This window comes from Ostrea edulis, chromosome 2 (genome assembly GCF_947568905.1).
Source record: "Ostrea edulis chromosome 2, xbOstEdul1.1, whole genome shotgun sequence".
Lineage (NCBI taxonomy): Eukaryota > Metazoa > Mollusca > Bivalvia > Ostreida > Ostreidae > Ostrea > Ostrea edulis.
In genome coordinates, this window is record NC_079165.1 from 102,048,673 (window position 1) to 102,075,901 (window position 27,229).

Sequence of the window (27,229 nt, forward strand, 5' to 3'; positions counted from 1 at the left end):
GGTCAACATGAATCGATTGCACAGGTGTTGGATTAGGCAGTTTTCACAGCACAAATGTTTATGATTTTGATGTTGTATCTGACCTTTGCTTTATGGATGAATGAACTGACAGATTAGAATATTTGATAGTACTTTTAGGTTCAACTCCAAGAAGTTATTTACCCTTAGGCTACATTACCCAAACTTTTATAATGGATGAAGCATACAGAAACGCACAAAAGCATGCTGCATTTGACCTACATTTTCCAAATGAATGAACATGTTAAAGTTTGGGGGGGGGGGGGGGGGGGGGGCATCAGGAGGGACATTTCTCAGTAACAATTTCATTTGTCATTCAGACTTGCATGACTGATGCCTCCATGGATGTACACCACAGCTAATGATGCATCATAGAATGTTCGCTTCATTCATGACTTGGATAAAGATCTGACCTACTTTTTTTATGGATGAGTGATCAAGTTAAAATATTGTGCAGCAGTCCCATTAAATAATAACAGTAATTACTATACATGGTTCACACAATTGACTCACCATACACTGTCAATCTGACACATGTATACTTACTTTTCTTTGCCCACAAATTTCGCCTCACCTGGTGAGCTCTGTTGTCCTCTGACAAGTGATGTTAATACTAAGCAAAAGTAATGTTTCCTATACGCTTCAAGGTCATATAATCATATTCAGTGACAGCAATTACATGTTCTGTGCATTTCTTTGCAAGGTTAAAATAACGTTTTAATACTAAACAGATCCGTAAAACTTCAAAAAGTCACACAAATCCACTTTAAAATCTCGAGACACAAGCTCTTTCAAAACTACACACTAAGGTTAAAAGAAATATCAAATGTTGCTTCAGGTTTTGAATGGACACTACAGACTTGAAATTTTTTATCCATAATAATTGGATTTTGTTGTTTTGTTCTGTAATTGCATGTAATTGTAAAATTGAAACCACACCACACTGAAGAATAATGGAAAATGTATGTCAACTATTTGCTAAATAGCAAAATTTAAGAACATTATCAGGCTATACCTAATTGTCTGATAAAGTTGTTTAATGTTACTTGTTACTTAATTTTGTTAGTCTGAAATAAATCTACAGTGATTGTGCTATATTCAGATTATCACTTGAAATTACCATAATTATGGTTTCATTTACGGCTAATTTGTATCCTCACACCAGTTTGCGTTCATTTGTCCCATATATTTACAAACATTTCTATGCAATATTTTTTACAGCTATGGAAATTGTATCCCCATGTCGATAAAAAGCCTACAAGAAAATGAAGCTCCGATATATTTCAGCATGTCCTAAAGTACTACTGGAAATGGAAGTACCAGAAGTGTGTTTACTAGTCATAATGTGTGATAAAGGAGTTTGTGAAATCAATGGTAACCATTAGGGTTTTAGTTTATCACTGTGGAGTAATGGATGCATTAGGGGAAGATAGCATCCTTTGTTTTGGGGATTTTTTCCGCAAAAGTGTGTGTGATGCATTAATGTTTCGAAATTCATAAATAAAGTAGCAGTGTGTGTCATTTTCCTTGAGATATTTTAGCTTTTTTGAATTGTTTTGTTGTTGAATTCTGCTCTCCTGGGACTCTGACTTGTTAGAATTTCATGAAAGTGGAGGAGTTTTATAATGAATAAATTTTCAGCTTTGGACAGTTTGATTTTTTAAAAATCAAAACATCTCACCATGCTGATGAAGTGCAATTATTGACTGTACTTCAGTTGTAATGTGTTCTTGTATTTGAGATTGTGTTTTTCATTATTATGTATTTGCATGGATACATTTATTTGCGATATCGTCAGAGAACATAATCTCACACTCATAGTTCACCTCGACATCCTGGCTCCAGTACCCTATTTCACCTACGTCATTCTGTGGTCTCCTATGCCTCCTCCTAGCTTACCCGATGTTTTTAATAATTTTCCACTTAATTGTTCCACAGTGTCTGGCCTTTGTTCTAATGATACTCCTTTTATATCCTCATCTCATGATTTTTCCTCATAATTTGGTAAAAGGTCACACCATTGGACACCCTTTGACTGTACTGTCTTTGTGGTCTTCCCAGAAGTTGTGCGATAGAAAACCAAGATGTGCTACTTTATCCTCCAGGCTCAGTTTCCTGCCAGGCCTTTCACACGCATCTCTTTTTTGTGTGAGGCGATGCCTTCGAAAAAGGTCACTTTGGTGGCAATTTATACCACTGTGACAAACTGACGTTCAGGAAACATAAGAAAACTTGTTTTTAATTTGTATTTTAAAGCACGAAGTACCCCATACAAATAATTGTCTGTCAATAGATTGAATTCACATACAATTCTGTCTACTAAAGGACATGGGAGTAGTACAGTCTTGATGTGATTTTTGAGGCAGCAGGTTTCCGCTTTCATTCAGTGTACCTTACATGCTCTATGATTTAATTTGCCTGCACGAGAGGCATCTATTGTTGGATTACCTGGCCGACTTTTGACTGAGCACTCAAAGTCGGCACAGGTGGGATGATGAGTAATGAGTGAACGGAAAACAAAGAAGTACATCTTGGATCGTGGACTAACAATACCTGACACGGTGTCCCTTTCTTGTTTCACTTAATCAACATCTCAGCATTACTGGGTCCTGTCCAGCTGTGACAGTGATGGTTCCGTGTCCCTCCCTTTCCTGGTTACTCGTGAATACCCTCCACTGTCGAGTATTGTTGCCATGTCTTCGTATTTACTTGGTCTTCCTCTGAAAATTCTAAAACTGTTCTTCACCGTTTTAGACATTCAGACCTGTGCTTTGTGTCCTGCATGACAATCCTATTTCTGGTTATATGCTTCACTTGAACATTTCCTATCACCTGAAATGTCAATAAATTTTTCAAATGTGTTTGCTTTTGATCTGATGGCATTAAACACAGGTTTTGTTTTCAGTATCAAATGTTAGTTTTGTTATTCTTTTCTAATTGAATTACCATAGTTACTCTGGAGACTTCATGTATGTGTGAAGCCTCTGATTTTGCAGTCCTCATGCAAGACTGGGATAATTATACAAAATTCTGTCAAATAGTAGAGACCTTGGGTGAACTGCTATGTAGTAAGCTTACATGATCCTGGTTTTGTAGTTAACCACAGGTTGAAAACCATGACAAGTTGTAGGACCACACACTGTTGCCAAATTCTAATTGCGGTACACAAGTTCAGTCCTCGGATTTAAACATTCTTAAATTAATGTGAAATTCAGTAATTTACACTTTGGAATAATTGGAAACAAAATTATTATCTCTATGAAAATGGTCTAAATTGTCAATTTTTGAGACAATTTTATACCTAGAATCTAGAAATCTTGGGTGTCATTCTTTAAAAAAAAAAGTATTTTCACGTATTTATAACAGACAAGTATAAATTTTTAATGTTTGGAGTTCACACTGGTGCAGAGAAATATACACAATTTTTATTTTCCTTTTTGCCTGTTGAAAGGAAATGCTAGGGAACCCATGCTTATCACATAGGGAATTTATTACACAAAGATTATAAAGCTACATGTATTATTAGTTTTTATTATTTATTATTTTTAAGTTTTTATCATATTCGTAACTTATTTAACCAAAAACAAAATTGTATTTTAAAATATATGAATTAGTGTTTTGTTATATATGTAATATAATTTTATAATCCATAAGAATTAGGATCAAATGGTATAGAATATCACACTCTGATGTTGATCTCGGACCTGGGATTGGCCCCGAGAGTTGATCTCAGCCCGAGCCCGTATTATTGATATCCTATTATTGTACTTTTACAAGCTAGTATTTGGTTTTTGTGATATATTTTTGGGACACCTAGTTTTCCAGACTTTTTTTTCTAAATGCCTAGACATATTGAATTGATTTCTAGTATGCAGGTGTATATTGATGAGGTACAGATTGAGTTTGAGTTTTGTTCCGGTTCGTTGATTTTTGATGGAGTTGTGCCCCTTTAACTTAGAAAAATTACTGTTACAACCAGTTTTCCTGACTTTTTCTCGAAACACCTTGAGGTATTGAACTGATTTTTTATGACCCTGAGATTGAAGATCAGGGGGCATATTGTTTTTGTCCTGTCTGTCTTTCTGTTTAAAACTTTAACCTTGCTAATAACTTTTGAACAGTAAGTGCTAGAGCTTTCACATAAGTATTTCTTGTGACAAGACCTTTTCGTGGGTAGCAACATTTATATAAGTATTTCTTGTGACAAGACCTTTTCGTGGGTAGCAACATTTTTTTCCCTTGACCTTGGAGTTTGACCTTCTTTTTGAAAACTTTAACCTTGTTAATCACTTTTGAACAGAAAGTGCTAGAGCTTTGATATTTCACATAAGTATTTCTTGTGACAAGACCTTTTCGTGGGTAGCAACATTTTTTTTCCCTTGACCTTGGAGTTTGACCTTCTTTTTCAAAACTTTAACCTTGTTAATCACTTTTGAACAGTAAGTGCTAGAGCTTTGATATTTCACATGAATATTCCTTGTGACAATACCTTTCCATGGGTACTAAACTTTTTGACCTTGGCATTTGACCTACTTTTTAAAAAATTGACATTGGTCATAACTTCTAACTGGAAAATATTAGAGCTTTCATATTGCACATGAGCATTTCTAGTAACAAGATCTTTCTACTGGTACCAAGATATTTGTCCCTGTGACCTTGTCCATCTTTGGAATTGGCCATTATTGGGAGCATTTGTTTTTCACAAATACATCTTGTTTGTGTATGCAGATGCTTATGGATGAGTTACAGATTGAGTTTGAGTTTTGTTCTGGTTTGTTGATTTTTGATAGAGTTGTGTCCCTTTAACATAGAAGAATTAATGTATTTATTTTATGGCTGTTAAAACATATAAAGGATTGTTGTTGAGTTCTTCATCGTACTAAATACATGTAACATACAATTTGAATACCACATTCAATGCTATACTTCGATGGATTTCCTACATTTGACTTTACTGCAGGCAGGGGCATTTGTGTCCTGCCAATTATACATCTAGTTTTTTCATGTTTTTGCAGAGGAGGGATACCAAAATCTGGAAGCCCCCATTTTTCATAGTAACATGATTTTGAAATTTCCTGAGATATCGAAGCAGAAATTTGACTTTATGTAATTATAAAACCTTGGATTCTCTATTAAGGTTTGACCTTTTGGGAGGTCCTTATAACAAAAGCATATTTAGTTACAGTACTATATTTTTTTTCTTTTTTGTAAGTCACACTGTTTGGTATGGCTACCTCTAACAATCTTAAAAGCTTTCAATGAAAAGACCTCATAAATGAAATTCGGACATAAATGGGAGATTTGATGGGTAATTTTGATGGCTGTAGCTGATAAGGAGAATTTTGAGACTTTTATTTTTGACGGGTCTCATTTCATGTTTATCTTGTCAGATGTCACAAGGAAAAGATGACCAGGTTATGGAATGGAGACCCTACCCTGTACTCAGAAACCGTATACAGTACAAATGTAAAACCAAATGAAGCAAGACTCTCTGTCCTGATGAAAACAGAATGGGGATGGGGGGGGGGGGGGGGGGGGGGGGGGTGGCTTGAGTGGTGTTTCAAACCACAGTACTGATTGCAAAGAAAGTCTAATTTTTTTATGATTGATTATTAACCTAAGTAAGAGTTACTTAGAAATACAACAATTTTATTGAACTTTTCCATACCTGTTACACATCTTATATATGTATATATACACACAGATATCAGATCAGCAGACATTATAATCAGGCCTGTCATTTTTAAATCAATAAAATGTCTCCATGCCAGAAACAAAAAAGATTTTACATGGATTTTTCTTTTCCTGAGGAAGGAAATGAAAAGTTACATCGATTTTTTTTTTCATTTTTAGCATTGGAGTTTAAAGCAAATTGTAATGATTACCAAGATTCACATATAATTAAAACCTGTTTAGAACTGCATTGAACTAAACTACACATGTATGTGTAAAAATAATACTTTAATGGCACAGATCTGTAGCCTTGATCTTTGGGAGTGCTTTTAGAATTTGTTATTTTGATACATTATGGATAGCGATCATTTGTAATTCACGTATTTGGGATAAATTGTGCATTATGGGAAAATGGCTGGCTAGGTCAGAATTTAGGGTGTTTTTGTTTTTTACAATGGGGACTATCACTGAACTTCAAGTCCTTTAGTCAAATATAAATTTTGAACAATGTGAAGTAAAGCTACCAGAACAATTCTTGTTCTTCTCAGTGTATTCAGTGGTAGCTAATTATGGTGTATTATTCGTGTAGTAAACTACCCACTTAAGGTTCTTTTTGAAATTACATTTTTGTCATAAATGATAATTTGTCTGCCAGCTTATGAGAAGATGATTATGGACATATTAGATAAGATAAATGGGAAATCTTTATTTGTCATGGATTTTTTTTTAAAAGATCGGGACTTTTATTCTTCTGATTTTGAAAGCAGAAAGTTTAAATTGCAGATATCATTTTTGATTGCCGTCAAAGATAAGCCTAGCCGCATTCTGACTTGCAGTTTTTTTTCTGTTTGCGTCCTTTGTGTCCCCTCAGCCATTGCTCGGGGCACTATGTGTGCAGCACTGTCCTTTATCATCCCATAATAAGAAACTGATTAAGATCTATATATGTGGTATTCAAATTTGCTTTAATTTCTCTCTTTCTTTGATTTTGAATTTTCCAATTTTCTGCTTGCAAGATTATACACCAAGTTTTAATGACAGATTAATGCTTGATAACTTTATTTGGCTTATTTATTTTTTAGACCCCAAGTGTGTGAAATAGACTGTCTTGTAATGTTATCAATGTTTTGCCTCTATATCCAATGTGATAAGGTGGTTTCACAATTCATATGCTACCTGATGTCATGTAAATGAATCACAAAACGTGTTTGCTTATATTTTAATCATGGAAGGGGTTAAAATCACAAGCATCAGGCCCAAGTGTTCTTTCATGGATAGAATTCAAATTTTAGAAACACTTTATGCCCCCATAATTTGAGGTTTAAGGGCATATAGTTTTTGGTCACTCTGTTTGTCCTTAAAACCTTTCATCCTGGCCATAATGTTTGAATGGATGGTAATAAGGCTTTCATATTTCACATGTGTATTGCTTATTTTTGGTACAGAAAGGTTTGACCTTGTGACCTTCACCTTGGGCTTTGACCTTCTTTTGAAAAACTTTAACCTTGGCCGCATAACTTTTGAATGGTTGGTGATAGGGCTTTTACATTTCACATGTGTATTCCTTTTGACAAGACCTTTTTTATTTAAGAAGTAATAAAACATTTTACCTCATGACCTTGGAGTTTGACGTAGTTTTGAAAAACTTTAGTCTTGGCCATCACTTTTGATTGACTAGTGCTACCTGGATTTCATATTTCACATGTGTATACTAGTATTTCTTGTGACAAGACCTTGTTATTAGTACCAAATTTTTTTTTTATCTTTGAGTTTGGCCATATGAGAACATAAGTGTTTCACAAACACATCTTGTTATTTGTTACATTAGGCACTATTTTTATCGGAGTAGTATTATTGAGGAAAGGTACTAGTCTGTGATTAAAAGTAATGTTTCATTTCCAGTCTTGTACAGTAAAACCTGTCTAATCCAACATGCACTGGGGACAATTATTTTGTTAGAATACACAGTGTGTCGCAATAAACAGACAGTAAATAAACAATATAAATATGAAACTTAAAGAATGAAAATAAGGGATGGAATGCCCAGTGAAATGGATTGCTCAGGTGTGGGACTAAGTAGTTTTCACTGTACTTGGTACAGAGGTGGTAATGGTGAGGAGAGAGAGAGAATCCTTTAAGTCAATGTCACAGGTTAAGGTCATATTTAATAGATTCTCAGTAAGGAAATTTATAATCATGGTGTGGATAGCATGTAAAGTCTAATTGTACCATTTCAGTCATCAGTGCTATACCTAGAATTATTTTGGGGTCAAAAAGTTGTTATTGCATGGTCAATTCATGATAAGTAGTTTCTATACTGAAATGGGTCCTTCCTGTAGGATGTCGTCTTTTCATTTTTAAAACTTTAAAAACAAACTGTGATTCTATAGGATCACCTGATTAAATTTAATTATGTGAATTCTATGAGTGCATGCATTCTTTGAACATGCTGAAAATAATGCACTTTCATTGTCATTTTTAAAGAAGAAAAAGAGCAGGTTTCCTAATTGGTACAACAAAATTAGGCATCTTTATAGTTGTGTTGTATGGGCCAACCCAAGAATCCAAATCCTCCAAGAGGTCAGTGAAATGAAACTACTTTTAAAGATCAATTACTCTTTAACCATGACATTTAGACCCAGCAAACATGCCATTTTTTAACATCACAAAAATTTGACCCCACGAATATACTTTTAAACTTCAAAGTTGAATTAACGCATGCTGTTCATTGCTGTAATCAAATGTAAATGATATAAGTTAAACGACAAACGCGGAAATGCAGATGGTATGAATTTCACTATGGAAATAAAGAGTATAATTGTTAATTAGCCCAGACAATCCTTAAAACAAAGGCGATAATTATAAAGTGGTGTTTGTTGAATAGCATTCAGATGACTGGTCATTCCACACACACTAAATGACTCGTTAATGAATGAACTGTGACACAAGGCTGGTTCCATTAATTGTCCAATGACCCACACACTTACAATGCATGTCCCACGTGCCCTGGGGCCAAGAGATTGTTGCCCTCGGAATGTTTGATCCCGTATACAGCGGAGTTGTGTATTGTGTGTGTGTTCTGGCAATGCTAGTGATCATGTGATTCATTTTAAGTGAAATTGACGTATCATTTAAACTTTCAGTGATAGCTACCTGACCAAGGTGTAACGTGGCTTGACTTCAGGTGTGAATTTATGATGATATGTGCTACTGTTTGGATAAAACTCATGACAGTATTAGCCTGTGTATATTGGTAAGATATTTATGACAAAATGATATTTTCTCACAAGTTTTATATTGCTTTTTTTTCTCTTACAAGCCTTTAAATCAATTTTAGTTATGAAAAGTGCATGTAGTCCAATTTGGACAGTAGTGTTCTAATAAGGATCCAATTTCTATTTCATTGCAACATAGATTTTGTTGCAAATTCAATTTTTGAGGATTATTTGATTAGAAAAAGGTGCAGAAGAGTGAATTGTATGAATTATACTTAGAACAATGTCTTTGGTCGATAAAGGTGTGAAGACACACTATGCTGCATATGTCATTTTCTCAAATCATTCTCTTCATGGCTTTGTTTGATTGTGTCTGAAAAAAATGATTTCTCGGCTTGTTCGTAGCAGCTACCTGCATAATCAGTTGATTTAAAGCCTTGGGAAGTTCTTTGGGAATCAATTTTTGATTATTATCATCAGACGACATTTTCAAGTAGATTGGATAGCATCTTCAACGTGTTGTAAAAAGACTTCAAATTTTGAAGGATTAGCATTTTTTTTCACCAAGGTTAGTTCATTAATTATCCCATACATTTTGCTGTGTAAAATTGAACATCTTGAAAATTATATTTTTGTTTTCAAAGCAAAAGTAATTAATATATTCATTTCATACTTCTTCTTTTTTTCATTTATAAAATGGGTTTACTCTCAAAAGACAAGTTAACTCTTTCCTTGAGGTTGACTGCTGATGAAAATACCTTTGATTTACCTGTAATCAATAGATTAGATGTTGAAGATTCTGCTTCAATTGAAAGCTTGTTTTTTTTTTTTAACATCAAAGACCGTAGGCGGTAATCTTATGATTCGCTTCCATTCCAGGGATCGGAGACTGTCGCTTCCTAATGCAAACATTAATCTTGTTGTTTATTTCCTTCTCCATTTTCTTGAATACTAAATGTCAATGATTTGGGTTCTAGCTCTGTTCTGAGGGATATCCTTGTGGCTTCGTTGGGAATAAAAACACAAGATTTATCATAAACATCAATCATAATACCTGGCTCATTTGCATAAATATTAATTAAAACATAATAAATACTCAAATAATGTCAAAAGAAATTTATTATAATTACATAAAATGATGTTGTTTTATTGAGGGGGGAGGTTGTCTTTTTTTTTTTACAATTCAGTTTGATGCCGTGGTCTTTATTGTATTTATGTATTTATAGGGTTTTCAAGTTTGATTTGATTCCTTCTTGAATTTATTCATTGCAAAGCCTTTTCTTGTTGCGTGATGGGACAGGAGTTTTTTTTTTTATTATTATTTTACTTTTAATCAATTAAATGCAATGCATTCTATTAAGCAATATTGTGATTTGACCCCCACCCACCATCCCAAGTCAGTAGAATATTCATAGAGTTTCATTGTAAGGAAATTCTTAGATACATCATCAAATTTCAAATGTAGATACATACATATCATTATGAGATGTTTTCAGCATCACCTTCAGAGATGACATTTACCATTAGTCTATATAGTTTGGCCTTTTTACATTTTTTGTGAACAAATTGAACCATTTCATTTTACAAAGATATTTTGTAAATGTGCTTGGCAATGATTTTTTTTTTTCCATTTGTAATGTGCAATTTCATCAATTAAAATAGTTTGTACCATATGGATTGGTTTCTTTTAAGATGCACCATATAACAGAAGTGTGTGACATCACAATATATACACTTATAACATGTTGCTCTAAAGTTTTCTTGTTGATATAAATGAAAGAAATTACATAATGAAAGAAATTACATCTACAGAAGTTTAGAGGTATTTGATACTGAAGATATTAGGGAAGAATGCTGAATTAAATACTGTTTTATAATAAGGTCTTTTATACTGTATAATAAGGTCATTTATATTGTATAATATGGTCTTTTATATTGTATAATATGGTCTTTTATATTGTATAATAAGGTCATTTATATTGTATAATATGGTCTTTTATATTGTATAATATGGTCTTTTATATTGTATAATATGGTCTTTTATATTGTATAAAAAGGTCATTTATATTGTATAATATGGTCTTTTATATTGTATAATATGGTCTTTTATATTGTATAATATGGTCAGAAATTTTATAATTTACTGGTTCAGAACATATAAAAAAAAAAATTATATCATGTTACAGTATATCAACCCAAATAAATGAATTTAATGTGACATTGTGCAATATAACATTTGGAAATTCTGTCTTATGGTGTTGTATATAATTACTCTAAGCTATTCAAGAGCTGGAACGTTACCAGAATATTCAGTCCCAATCTGATATTATCAAAGTCGCATGGTCTGCTTGTTAACTTCAAAGGTGACTGTTTTATCCTCAGCATCTTCATGTTAAGGCTGTTATTTTAATAATGTAAGTGTTAATAAAGCTGAACATATATTTTGAGATAATTAGGATGAGATTTGATTGCAAACATTTCCTGGGGCATGGTGCTTTAATTACTAAATGTACATTAAATTGTAATTAAACCATTGATTTCTTGTTATATTAGTATTTTTAAGTCCCAAAGAGCCTATTGTTTTGTTTCTGAATTTAGAAAAACTTGAAGTAAATAAGTGTTTTTCTTATGTCTATGAATATATTTTACCCTTCAAATCCCTTGGATTTTTTGTGATGACAAAGACTTGACCAAAAAAGACCCTTTGAGGAGACTGAGTTTTATATGACATTTATATGAAATTTCCCTGATACGATTGTCTTATCCCGTATGATCAGCTGGATCAAGATTGGTGATAGTTCATCCCCGCCAACACGCTCCTGTCTCCCGTCATGTTTTTTGATCTGTCAAATTATGTCTTCACTGTGATGTATTTATGTCCAGATAAGATGTTTACTGCAAATCATGGTCAGATTTGGTTTCCTCTGATGTCAGACGGATCACAGAATGTGTGGATATTTACGGATATTCTTTTCTGGGGATTTTTTTTACTTAATCACTTAATTGGGACTTCATCACTCATGGTCCCTTTATCTTTGCTAAAATCAACAATGGATCTTTCTCATCAAGTTTAAAAGAAGATGTCCAGACGAGTGACCAGTGGAATGATGACTTTTTTCTATAGATATTTGATCACTGGAAAGTTAAATGTTTCGTAGCAGAGTGTGTCTGTCGTATAATTTCCTTCTTGTCTGTTGTAGAATTTCCTTCTGTGCTGAATGAGTTTATACCTTTCTGTCTGTTTGTCCATTGTACCATAAGATATTGAATAATGCTTTATAATTAGAAGACATATGCATGTTTTAAGTGCCACCGTTTTGGACTGTAAAAGTATGTGATTAAGATCTGTTTGTGCATCTAATGAGGGGTGTACAAATTAGGGAACAGCCTTAACAGACACAGGTCTGAAACAGCCCCCCAGGAGTCAGCCCAGTCACGCCTGACGTGGCATGCCAGGAATCGGCATGGTCATGCCTGATAGGGCACCCCAAGTGAAAGACCCTCTGCCCATCATTCACCCCCATTATCCATCATCATATCATTAACCCTGTGTCTAAGTGTAAACAAATGATGCCTTCACAGTAATTGACTTTTCTGCTTCATTTAATCCTACCAGTTTATTTAAAATCAAATGATTATTTTGGGCAGATTAGAGGATACTTGAGGTTTTACAATGGAGGCATATTGAGTGCCAAAATGTTATCCTGAATTTAAGGATTAGATAGTCATTTCAAAATCCATTTTTTCAGACTAGTAAATAGCATGATAATTATTGAAACAAAGGCTGGATAACCTATAAAATCTATTTGAAATGATAGATGTAAACTTGATATTTGTCAGACCAAAATTCACTGTATGTAGATACAGAAGGGGGAGGTAACAGATTAGATGTGTTGGTTATCAGGGTTAAATTTCTCTGAAATATTCATGTAAATCATTAATATTGCTTATATAATCCCGGTAGGCTGATAACATCGGTACATGGTGATACGACATTGAACTTTTGAAAGTTAACATAAAATATGATCACTTTTATTTCTCTAGTACTTTATTACAGTTTCACATATTAACCAGATGTTCATCTTGATTATTGTTTTGAAAGAGCTAGGGTAGGTAAAGTTTGATGGAGAAATAATGTTTTGAAGTCATTCAATTTAATCAATTTTTATTTTTATTTTTAAACCAGAACAGAAAATTTCACAGCAAGTATGTTGGCAGTATACATTTAATATATCTGCTGCATCTTGTCTAAAACCTGAAGTATCTCTGTACAGCAGAGAAAAAAGATAGATATGAAACGCTTTTGTTTATTTATTAACGTCTCAGTTCTTGATACACCCTTTTTTTAATGATGGTCTAACTATCAACTGAATATGATTATCAATAGGACTTTCTGTAGTGGAATACTTGCTTGCACATGCAAACATAGAGCAATGCTTTAGCCAGGCAGTGAGGTAAATATTTCATCTATTGCAAATGATTTCTTAATTGAGTTGTCAAATGACTGATCATGAGTTTTTGCTGCAATTAGATAGTAAAAAAAATTTGCCACTTTATGTATAGGCCATATATATGATTTTTTGTGTTTTGTGTTCAAGTGTTGTTGGGTTATAGAACATTTAAATGAAGGATAAAACATGTACTTTTAGCTGAAAATTAACAATCATTTGACAACGAATATTTGGGCCCCAAGACCATAAACTGAGAATAGACTTAAGTCAAAATTTCAATTAGTTATATCTACAGATTTATCTAGCACAGATGTTTAAAAAAACTGCAGGTTTATTTTGGTCAAATGCAAACATATACTGAAAATCTTATTTGTTTATGAATGTTATTTGAAAAGTTAGCAGTATTTGAAATTCAGACTTAAGAGTCTTGAGGCCAGTTTGCCATCCAAAAAAAAAAAAAAAAAAATACAAGTCATAGAGACTTGTACAATACTATTATATATTTATATGCATGTAATATTTCATAGAAGAAAGAATCAAACAACTTGAAGGGAAAACTTTTTTTATTATACTTTATTTATTTTTGTTTATTTATATATCTATTTTGTTTGTACATGGGTATTTTGCAGTGTGACTGCTATAGACGAAAAACAAACAAACCACAAATGTGGCCTAAGTGTTAGCAAATGTTGATGAATAATGTCAGGATGATGGTTCGATGCATCCCATTTGACTTGCCCTATTTCTTTTTAAGCCTTCATCTTTTGGTGAGATTTATGACAAAATTTAAAATTTAAATATTCCTCTCCTATAATTGTGTAGCATTATCATGACTCATTATGGTCTTTTATGAATCTTAACCTCCACATTAAAAAAATGTATGATTGTGAAAATGTACAAATGGCAATAAATCGCTTTATGGTTATGGATTTTGGTATCTTGCTTACTACATGGTTGTGCCAGGGGATTTGGTAGAAGTAAATTTGTCTCAACAGACCATTCAGTGTAGAGTCTCTTCATATTCGGGGCATGATTTATAGATTTATAAACGGAATGTCATGCTGTCCAGGTCAATATTAACCTGAACCTTAATTTGACAAAAAGTGACTTGGAGTAAAATAGAATTAATTGTGTAGGTAGGGAAACTGGACATATATTATACTCACTAGTAAAAGGAATATCTGAAGTTGTTGATAGCTCATCTGGGACCAGCTGAAGAAATAAAAAAAAAAATGTAAATAATTTGACAAAGACAGAAATGTGATATATGTGGGGATATCTGGATGGTTATCTTTTGCTTTGAAAACTAGGACTTGGAAAAATGAGGGTCGTTGTCGGTGTGTAACTTAATACTGCGGCAACAAGGAGACCGAAGCTGTATTGTCATCGCGGACAATCTTTAAACCACCAAAAGGTAGATTAATTTTGGTTAATGGTAATTAGATGTAAATGATCGGTAGTATAGAGGTGGCTACAAAAATGAAGACTGCTTGCTTTTCATGTTTTGCATTATCTAGTGAGCGTAAAATATGTTCTTTGTGGATTTAATTATATTTTGTCTTTTTATTTGAAACTTGAATTTTTAAAAAAGTGTATCAATAGCAGAATTGATAAGTTTCTTGAAGACGACGTGACTGCATTTGCAGAAGTCCAGTGTTGTTCCTCTAACTACACTGTGCTAGCTGATAGACGGGCTGTTTCTTCAGTCAGGCCTGGTGAACTTTGATATAATCTTACAGTTATCTGATGCTCCATATAATGGGGCAATCCTATACTCCACTCAGGGTAGCTGAATGAAATGAAAAATTGGTTGTCATAACAGATTTACAACGTTAATCCCAATATTAATTAGTAAGCCAGTCTGTGATTGGTTCCTTCAGATTTATCGCCTGTTTCATCTGATTACTATTGGCAGGTTTCAACCAAAACTCGGAGGCTGTAGAAGACATAATTTTGCATAAAGACCTCAGAAAGGAGAGCACAATAGGAAAAAATCAAAATGAGACGGGACATAATTGTCCCAATTGTTGGAAATCAGAACATGATATGTTTATGCAGAAGCCTACTTTATTGTACAAATTAGTAGGAGACGTGGCTCTACAGCATGTTCATAGTTTACTCCAGGTTGGTTGGCGTGATAATTTTTTCCAATAATGGTGAATTTTTGGTCTGTGTACTGTTGAAGTGGTAGTATCTATCTTGGGGATGACATCTTGAAACAGACTTGGGGGGGCCAGCCCTATTATTACATTGACAGAACGTGTGCAGAGCCCAGTATTGTGACAGGCATATTTATTCATTCATGTCCCAAATTCAAACTTTAATTGATGTGATTATGTTTTTTCATAAAAGGAAAATTAATAATGGCTTGTTGAGAAATGGAAAAGATATAAATACAATACTCTCATCTTTTTAACTTCTGTGGTGTGAAGGTTTAAACAAGGACGGCCCTATTGATTGTGGATGAATTGTTGAAACACTCCACACTCAACACTTTCTCATTCCTTCCTGAGGCTGTCTTCTCCTTGAGCTAACTATGCCTGATTGTTGGTGTGAATACTGTCAGGAAATTCCAAAATATCTCTAAATACAACCTGCTGTGCTGTTGATGTGTCTCCGGGTCTGTGCAAACAAAACCTCTTTCTCTTTCTAAATCTGAGGACCTTGTGCATTAAAATGTCAGGGTTCTCAGTGTTTTAGTGTTAACTGAGTAACAGGTAAGATGCCCAACACTACATGCACCATTCCCCTTTGGGTCTTTTTTTTTGGGGGGGGGGGGGGGGAGTTTTCAAATATAACTGTTTATATGAATATACAGTGTATATTGACATTGCTTTTGAAGATAAACTGTTAGGAAAGTAGTAGAATTTTTTTTAGAGAGTCTGCGAAGGATATTCTGTAATTGTTTATTTATCACAGTATCTATAACTCTATGAATACTTTGAAATTTTACCAAATGATTTGCTACATGCATTTGCCATGGCCAAGTTTTAAGAGTTGTTACTGAATTAATAATCATTATGTGAATATTTACTGTATTTACATGTGATCTAAATGAAAGGAAATTACAAAACTGAAGTAGTACTCCTAAAGGTTTATTGTCTGGTATAATTTGTTATTTCAAAAAAAAGTTTCCTATAAAACGGATGAATAAAAACTTGCAAAAGCAGTAAACCTACATAGAAATTTGTCCCAAATAATGGATTGTCGGTAACCATGTGATTTGGGAAGGTGGTCTATTTGTCCTAAAACAGTTATGTCCTTACATCAGTGTTATGTCCTGCTAACCTTATGTCAAAAATTATCACCAACTATTGGAGAAGGGAAGAGTCCAATTTAATGATGACCACAACAACCAGATCAAAGATGGCACATATTTTTTACATCCCTATAAAACAGTGGGGTATCCTTTTAAGCTTTATGTCATCAGCCAATCAAAATTTCACAAAAGACTGACTTTTATTGGAGTCATTTGAAATGATTCCATTTTTCATTGGGCTTATTTGTCTGCTTTAAGTTGCTATAGTCCTCTCCGACCTGATAATAAGATGGTGGGATGGCTACTTATTTCTACACCATAATTCTGTAGACAAGAGCACTGGAAGGAAGGCTTTAAAGAATTGTTGTAATTACAGAGGTCAGGGGTCTTGGACCATGAAGCCTTTCAAAATTAGCAATAAAATCTTTAATGATTTATCATAAACTTTGGGCTTCTAAGGGTTTCTATTGGCCCAGTAAATTCCTTAATTGTCATCCCAGCAGTGGGCCAACATTTGGGGACTGGGGCGGATATTTTATGGTCTGGCTGTTTGACACATGTTGAGGATTTTGCTCTATGATAAGGAACTACTCAGTCTAAATTTCCTGTTTCCTTGAAAAGGTTGTTTGTAATTTGACTGATTTTGCCAAATGTAATGTTTTAGTGTCATTCACATCAAATTTACAAATAATTTTTCCGCCCTGTAATAAGCATATGATTTAAGCTTTTTTCATAAAGTTCCTGAAATTTTAAAATGGACTGTTTTACAATAGAATTTGCACAGTAGGTGTCATCCATATTTCTTCCTGCAAAACTTTCAATACATGTCACAAACAAAACACACCTGTAACACCATTAATTCAGTACTAGGGGGTTACTCTCTGTCAGGTGGTAATGATTTTTTGAAGTTTTACTGGACTAAAATCAATAGTCCAAAGATAAATTGATGTACAGAAAGGTATTTTAGGATGTCTCAAAACTTATCTTAAGATAATGGCTTAATGCCTCTTTATAGGGATTAAGGGAATTATTTTTGGGCCAAGTACCCTTTGCAGCAAGGATCAGAGTGTTAGTATGCCAAAATAATCATGTTCTTCTTGTCAAGGATCAACCTTACAACAGTTTTAAGGATAAGTCATTGAAGATGTGCAAATAACTGATAATGCCTGCTGGGAAATCCCATAAGTCTTTGTAATTCTGGGTCTGTAGAAGTAACTGACAGACAAATCTTCAATGTCAGCAGATTTCTAGACTTTTGTCTTTGATCTCTTTTAGAAAAAAGAGAACTCTTCAAATAAAGGAGTTACAAAAAGTTTGGTTTATGGCTGCTGTTGTCAATTTATGATAATTTTTGCCCAGTTTTGACAGAACTGGCTACATGTTAACAAGGGACACTTTTATAGGTGGTGATTTATGAGAAAACATGCAATCAAGTGAGAGAAAGCATTGTTTTTATGTAACCTGTGTGTAGCAGTGATTGTACTGACACTTATAGTGCAGGTAGCTCAATCTGTTGCCTACAGGTGTACCCTGGTAACCATTAAAAAGTCTATAAATCTCTTGATACTTATAAATCCTAATTGTCAAAGATTTTATCTATCAAAAAAATTCATTAATAATAGATTCTCTAAGACTAAATTATTTCATTAGTCTCACAGTGACCGCTTGATGAACAGCTGAGCAGGTGTTAAATTATTTCTGTGGCGTCACTTTGTCTTTGGATCTGCGAGATTACTTTTTGTGTCCTTCATTGGTTAAGTCTGGTGAGTTGTTTTTGCTCTTGCGTCATCAGTTTTCGTGATTTTCTCTTATATTTTAGTCCATTAAGCTGAATGGTCTAAATTTTCCTTCTGTCTGCATACTAGTTAAAGTAAGACACATCGAGCGTGATGCTGTGCATTGTGAACTGATCACAGGTTATTTCAACTCTCAATCATCATCAGTCACTCCATCCTAGAGTAAGGCTGACTTCACATCAGTAAACCCTGCACTAAAACCATGTGGTCTTTTTGTCATGTGAATGAAAAATTCTGCCTTCAGTGTGTGCTTTACATACGGCCAGGAATTTTTTAATTTTTTTTTGAAAAAAATCATTTGAAATTTGGACTTAAGTTTGAGATTTTACTTAAATTTAGACTGCTCAAATAAGAGAAAACTCAAACTTGAGTTTCAGATTTTTTTCTAGGAATCCAGGCCATGGGGATATCTGTTTTTGAGTAGTTGAAAAAAAAATACATTTTTTGAGCCCTAAACTTTACTTCTACTGATTTTATATTTTCTGTTGAACTTCATTCACATAGGATGCATTATATAAATATTTCATCAAAATATTCCTTCAACTGTGTTTCATATATAATTCAATTTGATGTATGTATTAAACATTAATTCTAAATACTATTTGAACACCTGGGATTAAAGCTAAATTTTATAATGACACTTCCATTGACCAATATTTTAATTAATTCCCAGGAAATCAAATTTAGGAGGCTTAAGATAGCATGTTGCATTAACAAGTCATGTCTTAGCACCCCTGGTTATTGTGTATGTACTAAGCTAATGATAAGTCTGTTTATATTAAATATTACATGATTCTCCTGAAAACAGAGAAATCACAATTTTGCCACCTCCTTGTATGGCAGTCCAGATAAAAGCTATTGAACTTGGACACCTTAATTCTATATGACAGAGTCTGGCATAGAGGGGTAGCTATGTAGGGGTGCTGATTTTACCTGTAATTTTTAATCACACATACATGTCTATACTATAGGACCCATGTGACTAAGTGGACACACTGATGAGGTGATAATCTCCCTTTGTTGTGTTGAATAACCCTTCTTGTGCTGTGAATGACCCTTGATCGTCTATCTACAGGTAGATGAAAACTGGATACATTGGATTTTGAAGCTCATTCTGAAGTGCTAATCTAGATGGACTCTACTTCATTTAGCCTGGTAAGTTATATATCATAGACATAGGAGACATTTTATTTATTATTAGTTTTGTGTGAGATACTACATTGGTTTATGACACTGCTCAGTTCAGCTGTGTCATGGTGTGCAGCCTCTGTATGTCATAAATCTCATGTTCTACAGTTGCTTTTATATTGATCATACAAACATTATCATATATACTAGAGCCACTTTTTGTTTTTCTGTTTTGTGTCAACTTGAATTTTAAAATCGATTGCGGGAAGGGGAGATATAGATTTTAAAAGACATTGAATAAATTTACACAAAAACTAGATTTAGTTCTTTTCATTCTGGAAAAAAAATTAAGAAGTATAAATCACATAAACTGAATTTAGTTATTGGCACAGCTTTCTTATTTTCAGTTATTGGTGAAAAATTTCCTTTTTATTGTTTTTGGGTTGGGGTGGAAGTTGGGAGATAAAAATCTACAATCACATAAGGATGCAAACAAAGAAAAACCAAGAAATGGCCTAATGCAGAAACATGAGGATAATTTGATGCAATGCCAGAATATAATGCCAATAAAAGGATTATGGGGTAAAAGTTGTTGAATATTAGTGCTAATGGCTATTATACTTGATGCCCTGTTACTAAGGTGTTGGCAAATTTACTTGATGCTGTTGTACATGTATATAGAAATGTGAGTACCACATATGAAAAAATACTTTAATTAATTATTCATGAGATGAAATGCCCTAGATCTTTCGTTCAGATTTGGTGTATAGGCTTGCATGACATATTTGTTGGTTTTTGTAGGAGCTGGCTCTAATAGGAATCGTTTTGAAATTGCATGTTATTTGCATCACCAATATTGTCTCCTTATTAACACTCGCCCAGCAACTTTCCTGTCTGAACTATTCAATAATGGAGGCAGCATGATTCATCCAACTTAATTCCTAGTACTTGTAGCTCATGGCATCAAATAGCATGCATGCTGCAGGTGACAAGGCCGAGATTGCAAAATAATAATAAAATAAAAAGTGAGAGCATGCATGCAGGTTGCAAGTTAGTGCACAGGATTGTACTTGTAGCTTTTGAAGGGAATGTACAATAGCTGTTGACTCCACAATTCCATTATAATGGTAATATATAATTTGAGTGTTGTTGTGTATACACACTGGGTTTTTAGTTCATGGTACAGACTGTGTATGGAACAAGGCTGTGTTGACTTGTTACACAGGTTGTTTGAGCAGGTGAATCAGACATATGTCACAATCAACAGGGCCTTTACTTTTAGGATCTATCTCTGTCTTCTGTAAACATCCTATTATCACACTGTCTGATCCCCCCAACACCAAGGGAGGTAATACCTCTCATGTTTTCACTCTAATTAGAAAGATCTAATAGGGACTGGTCATTTTATCACCTTCCATTGGATGATGAGGGAGATTTAGATAAGGATGAGGAATTACCATACAAAGATCCTTAATTTGGAAGCCACTTTGAATGTCACATATTTTATTCAGTGGTGTAATTTGTCAACACCAAGTTGTGAAGTAATTATGCATTATTTAATACAAGTTCTGTGCCCAGAGTATGTTTTTATGGAAATGATGAATATCCTCTATTTGAAACACATGATATAGACCATTTATAATGAAAAATGATACATCTGAATGCAACAGTTTGTTTTTAATTCTGTGTGTAGGTAAGTCTCACTTTTGTGTGTTCTCAGTTTATCGGAAAGGACGGAGTATCACATTCAAATATGATGGAGTTTATTTCATGCCCTGCTAAACCCCTATCTATTTCATTTTATGGTTGCAAGTTTTCGAATTAATTCTGCATTAATTTAAGATTATACTCTGCCACTCTTTCACAATTCTCTCTGAACTCACCTGCGTTATGACAAAATATTTGATTTCGTTACCAGGCCTTAGGTTTCACTCCCTGTTAATCCCAAGTTTTATATAAGAAGTAAATAGGTTGTGTCACATGCTTGATCAAAAGTGGTTTATTTTGCAGGGAAAAATTTAGTGAAATCTAATTAAGTAACTCCAATTAAGATAATGGTCTGGTATTGTTATTTTGTACTGCAACAGCCTGTAGGGGAAAACTGAAAAACGAAAGTTTTACAGGTGTAGTGTGTCAACAAGGACCAGACATTTTCATGTTTGACGATTTTCCCCCTGACCATGCAGACACTTAAATTTTAAAATTTGACACTTTCTATATTGATAGCAATTAAGATACCTATATTCTGTAAATAATTAATTTCATATGGAGATGATTTGGGGAAGATATAGTGCAAGAGATTGTGGTAATGATTAGACAATGATAAAAAGATAGGCATGTTGATTACGGGTTTGATCACAGCTGATGCCATGTCCAGCTGTCAGTCCAGATAACTGTTGACATCCGCTGGTGTGAACAGTCTGGACCATACCGTCATCATTATATCACTCCTCATTTACATACGTAGTATTGACTTCTTTTTCAGTAGTGTTTACTTTGAATTTCCAGATGTTAATATTTTCTGAATTTTCCATATTGTTTTAAATTGTTTAAAAATGTCAGGGATGGATATATCAATTGTTGACAGTGGAACTTGTTCATTTGAAATTTGATGAAAGTAAAGAAATTCAAATCAAAATCTAATGATTGAATTTGTAAGGTTTCTAAAATGATTAATATTTTCAGAGATTATTTAATCAATGTAACTCTTTAATTAGATAGTGTATTACAATTTACCTGATATAAACATGACCAGTTACATTTAGTCATTGATTTCTATATTGTTCCGTTGTGGTAGCGATTTTATTAAGGTGGTCACAAACAAGCATGTGTATCACAACTTCCCTGGCATCTCGGCTAACTTATTGTTGGTGACAAAGTAGGCAGTCCCTGAGTTCACTCATGTGTGACTCGAGAGCAGTTAGCTCTATCAGAGAGTCGGAACGAGGGAGGTGTGCGATAGTCAGGAAAAATTAAGTTGCTTTTACTGTTATGGTGTTCTTGCTGTAGTGTGTAACAAGGGAAATATTTAAGTTGTGTTAACAGCTTAGTGGGTCTGTTTGTCAGAGAGATTATCATCAACCTTGATTGTGAGGATGGACAATGGCCACATCATTAATTTCTTGTCTGTTGTAACTTCAGAATTTCCAAATGGAGAAGAAATTGAAAATTTGTGTTGACATACAAGAGGAAGCATGAGTTTTTAAAAGTGATTGGTTTGTTTGTCGTAAAAGGAGCTAAGCTGTAGATAAATAAACCCTGATATAGGTGCAATGATATAAACATCAGCAGAGGTGCTGATCCGTTAATGTGATTCTGAACTGGACATTTAACTTCTTCTCTGTGCCTAGACACATAAGTTTTACAACAAGGTGAGAAAAAGATCTTTTCTAATTTTTATTTATTTTTGAAAATATTTTCCTGAATGTGATGATATTGTAAATTGTTAAAAATTGAATTTACATTGGGGGTTTTTCTTCTAGAAATAAACAGAAAATGGTTTTTTTTAAAAATCTGTATCCTGCTTGATATATTCATAAAAAGATGCTCTCTTTTTTCAAAATAGATCTGTTGATACAACAAATCTATAATATTTATGTATATTATTACTCGTAAAAATAAGTTCATGAATATATTTGATTTGAAAATTCACAACATGTATCCCTATCTGTTTTTAAGATTTTTATTTTTCTGAAATAGTTTGATATATGATAAACAAGATGCATTACCAGGTATCTTAACACACTGATGTACGTTAATGTGTAAAAGTGATTTTATGAGGATGTTTGATTGGAAAATTTGTCATTTTATTGCCTCTTAATGACACTTACCCTTTGAATTGACAAGATCCAAAAGAAGAAAGTACACTGATAAGAATTGAGATAGGAACAGATGAACTATTGGTAGTTGCTTTATAAATTTCAATTGTCAAAAAGGAGGGAAAAATACATACATATATAATTTCATGGTAGAGAAAAAAATATCCAGTTTTATTAAGAGCTGTAAATTTATGCAGGGAAAGAACATGTCAAGGTGCCTTCTCTGTAATATTCGTATTTACAGTGTGTAAATATTAACTTCAAAATTCAGTTTGGGTATCCACACTACAGTTGTACAGATGAAAGTGTTTTCACCACGTCTGGTGTTGAGAGGAGGCAATCTTCACCAGGTTGGGTGTAATTTCGGGTGGTCGGATGTGTTTGAGTCTTTGAAGTGCTGAACGCATTTTAATAAAGTAATTTCTCGTAAATTTGGAACATAATATATCAGCCAAATTTAAAAGAGTGTCTGAAGAGAGGAAGTGGTGTTAAAACTTTAAATGAGTGTTGGTAAATCCATTTCTATCATTTAGACCACAGATCTTTATCTCCAACCTTTCATTCTAACCATACAGATTTTTCTAATCTTTAACTGTATTGTACTAGTATTGAAAACTTTGTAAAAAAAAAAAAAAAAAAAAAAAAAAAAATCATTTATTCATTTAAGAAGTACTTTTTCCTTTTCTCACTATTAATGAACAAGAACGCTAATATAAATTTTGACAACGTGGCCATTTTTGAAAATAGATTTATTGTTTTAAATGTATTGTGAATAGAAAAATATGATAAGTGATATTTGGAGCGCATGGTCCTAGAGCTTTTGTTCAGACAGGTGTTGTAGAAATCGCACAATACTTGGGAAGCTGCAGAATGTCTTTTTTATATTTATCCTTGAAACATTTGTCTTTTGACTGTGTTTTCCTCCTGTCACAGTTTTATAACTTAATCTAGATTTATGAAACATAAATGCTTTAATGGTTTTAATTTGTTTCTCTTTTATTGCTCAGGTAGTGATATAAAGGAGTGAATGGTAACCCAGTGTGTTGGAAATGACCGCTGACTCCAGTTATTGTGAAGGATAAACACATTCAATCATGGCGGCTCTGCTCCTACTGGGGGCTTTATCCATTTTCGTGACTTCTTCTGCGGAAATTTATGTTGCCGACTTTACTGTGAATGAACAAGAACCACCAGGGAACAAAATTGGGAACATACCTGAAACAAGCAATCTGGTTCAAAAAGCAAACCTTTCCGCAGAGGTGTCGAACAAAATGCGGTATACTTTTCTTCAACCTGATAATGAATATAAAACTGTATTCAGCATCAACGATGTCACTGGTGATCTTTTTTCATCAACAACCATTGACAGAGAAGAACTGCAGAAGTGTCGAGACTTTACAGATTGTGTTTTAACATTTGATGTGGCTGCAAATGATGGTTTTGGAGAGTTTCAAATTGTTACAGTTAATGTCCACATAAAGGACATCAACGACAATGCCCCACAATTCCCAGAATCTGCAATAACCATCAACATTTCGGAAACATCTAGCGTCGGCCATCTTGTTCAACTTCCTGCTGCTGTGGATCTGGACACAGGGATAAACAATGGAGTCCAGAGCTATGAAATTTTCCCTGCCAATGGAACTTTTGGACTTGTAACTACGAAAAAGTTGGATGGAAGCTTTGATGTGAAGTTAAGGTTGCAGAAACGACTAGATAGAGAGAAAACTACAAGATATATCTTTCAAATTTTTGCAAAAGATGGTGGAACTGAAAGGAACACTGGGAAATTACAAGTTGACATAAATGTTTTAGATGATAATGACAATCCCCCAGTGTTTAGTGAATCAATTTACAATTTAACTGTAAGTGAGGATACCCAGCCAGGAACCACGATTCTGACTGTGACCGCCTCTGATAAAGACAGTGGTATGAATGGAGAGGTGGAGTATCATATCAGTCAACAAGCCTTCAGTGATATCTTTTCCATCAACTCCAAAACTGGTGACATCTCCCTGATTAAGAAACTAGTGTATGAACCAAATGAAATTTTTTCCTTTTTCGTGGAGGCCAGAGACAAAGGAGCTATTCCAAATTATGCCCAGATCAAGGTGAACATTGAGATAGAGGACGCTGGAAACAACCCCCCTGTGGTCAAAGTCAACCTGGTGTCAGGGAGTGGTGGGGTGGTCCCTATATCTGAACTTATCAATCTCAATGCATTTGTGGCACACATTAGTGTGGAAGATTCAGACACTGGTAACAATGGCAATGTGGAGTGTACGATCTCTTCCTCTTACTTCGGAATTGAGCCTTTGTCTAGTAAAGGCTACAAGGTGGTGGTGAAGAGACCACTGAACAGAGAAACGGCCAGTCAACACAATATAACCGTCACTTGTAGAGACTTTGGAACTCCTCGCCTCCAGGCTTCTGAGAGTTTCATTGTGAAAGTTGTGGATGAAAATGACAATAAACCAGAGTTTTCTCAGTCCGTTTACTTTGCAAGCATAGAAGAAAACAACCCTGCTGGAGTCACAGTTACCAAAGTTTCGGCAACAGATGAGGATGTAGGACTGAACTCACAGATTCAGTATGTCCTCCACAGTGATGCAGGCTCGTCTTTTAGCATCAATCGCATCACTGGGGTCATCAACGCCACTGGAGATTTGGACAGGGAGACAACTAGTGACTATTTATTCCGTGTCCTGGCAGTGGACAGTGGTGTTCCACCAAAAACTGGCACTGCCACTATGATTGTCAACATTACTGATATTAACGACAACAAGCCAAAATTTACAGAATCCCTTTTCACATTTGAAGTCAACGAAGGAAGTGACCCATATACCCCTATTGGCGCTGTCGTAGCTCATGATCCTGACGTGGGATTGAATGCATTCGTGCAGTATTCCATGTCGCCACAAGATATAAATGTTCCATTTCAAGTTTTACGGAATGGTACCGTCATCACCAGTACTACACTGGACAGGGAATTCCTAAGTCAGTATAATTTTATGGTGTATGCTAGAGACAGTGGAAATCCTTCTCTGAACAGTTCTGCTTATGTCACAGTGTACGTAATGGATGCTAATGATAACGCTCCCACCATTCTGTTCCCAAACAAAATGAACAACACTGTTTCTTCAACTGTCACCTCCCTACCCATCACAAAAATCGTAGCAGAAGACAAGGATGATGGGATCAACAGAAAGCTCACCTATTTCATACAGAATGGAAACGAGAAAGGGATGTTCAACCTCCATTCTCAGACAGGAGAGCTTTTCCTTAATCGTGATTTCCAGATCAGTACCGATCAGTCTGTCAGCCTGACTATTTGCGTCAGGGATTCTGGAGTTCCTGCAAAAACTGCCTGTACGCAACTTAACGTTGAAGTGACCATAAACAACGTCACAATATCCAAACACACACAGGAAGCAGACAACAAATATATCTACATTTCCATTGGTGTTATCATCTTCACTATCATCATTTCGGTTGGCATTGTCGCTGTTATATTAGTCATCAGGAAGAAAGATAACGATCGCAATAAGCACAAGTCCAGTCCCGGTCCACTGGGAGTTCCCACCCAGAATGGATACACCCCAGCGGGCACCTCTACCCTACCTAATTCTACCGCAGAGGAGGAGTACATGGAGAGGAAGAAAGTGACGTTCAATACAGGGACGAAAAACGACGAGCAGCGAAACAATCCCAGCAATTACAGCTCCAACATCACACAAAATGTAAGCAAAATCAGAAACATCTTCAAAATCATACAGTAGTAAATTAAACACATTATGAATAAAAATCAGGGTTTTGATACTCCATACAATTTAATTTCAAAATGTACCATATTTGCCTGATAAACCACTCC

At 34.3% G+C, this 27,229-nt stretch overlaps 1 protein-coding gene and 1 long non-coding RNA gene across 13 annotated transcripts in view; one reads left to right on the forward strand and one right to left on the reverse strand.

Annotated features, from left to right (window-relative positions):
- Positions 1 to 27,229, forward strand: part of LOC125679009 (protocadherin beta-15-like) — a 36,040-nt gene that overhangs the window by 4,229 nt on the left and 4,582 nt on the right. For 3 of the 12 annotated variants that reach the window (XM_056155803.1, XM_056155799.1, XM_056155800.1), the window contains 2 exons: positions 19,488 to 19,567; positions 24,366 to 27,098. In XM_056155803.1, coding sequence (XP_056011778.1) covers positions 24,453 to 27,098 — 2,646 coding nt within the window. In that variant the 5' untranslated portion in view covers positions 19,488 to 19,567; positions 24,366 to 24,452. Of the gene's footprint in view, positions 1 to 1,198; positions 1,393 to 8,175; positions 8,272 to 8,834; positions 8,945 to 9,325; positions 9,475 to 15,434; positions 15,482 to 19,383; positions 19,568 to 21,403; positions 22,912 to 24,365; positions 27,099 to 27,229 lie in introns of those variants that run through there. The other 9 variants (XM_056155796.1, XM_048917873.2, XM_056155804.1 and 6 more) reach the window with 9 other exon arrangements.
- On the reverse strand, positions 9,770 to 21,457 carry LOC125679012 (uncharacterized). Its single transcript, XR_007371679.2, has 3 exons — positions 21,424 to 21,457; positions 14,524 to 14,569; positions 9,770 to 9,909 (listed from the first exon to the last, which is right to left on the reverse strand). It is a non-coding gene; the product is annotated as an uncharacterized LOC125679012 (long non-coding RNA).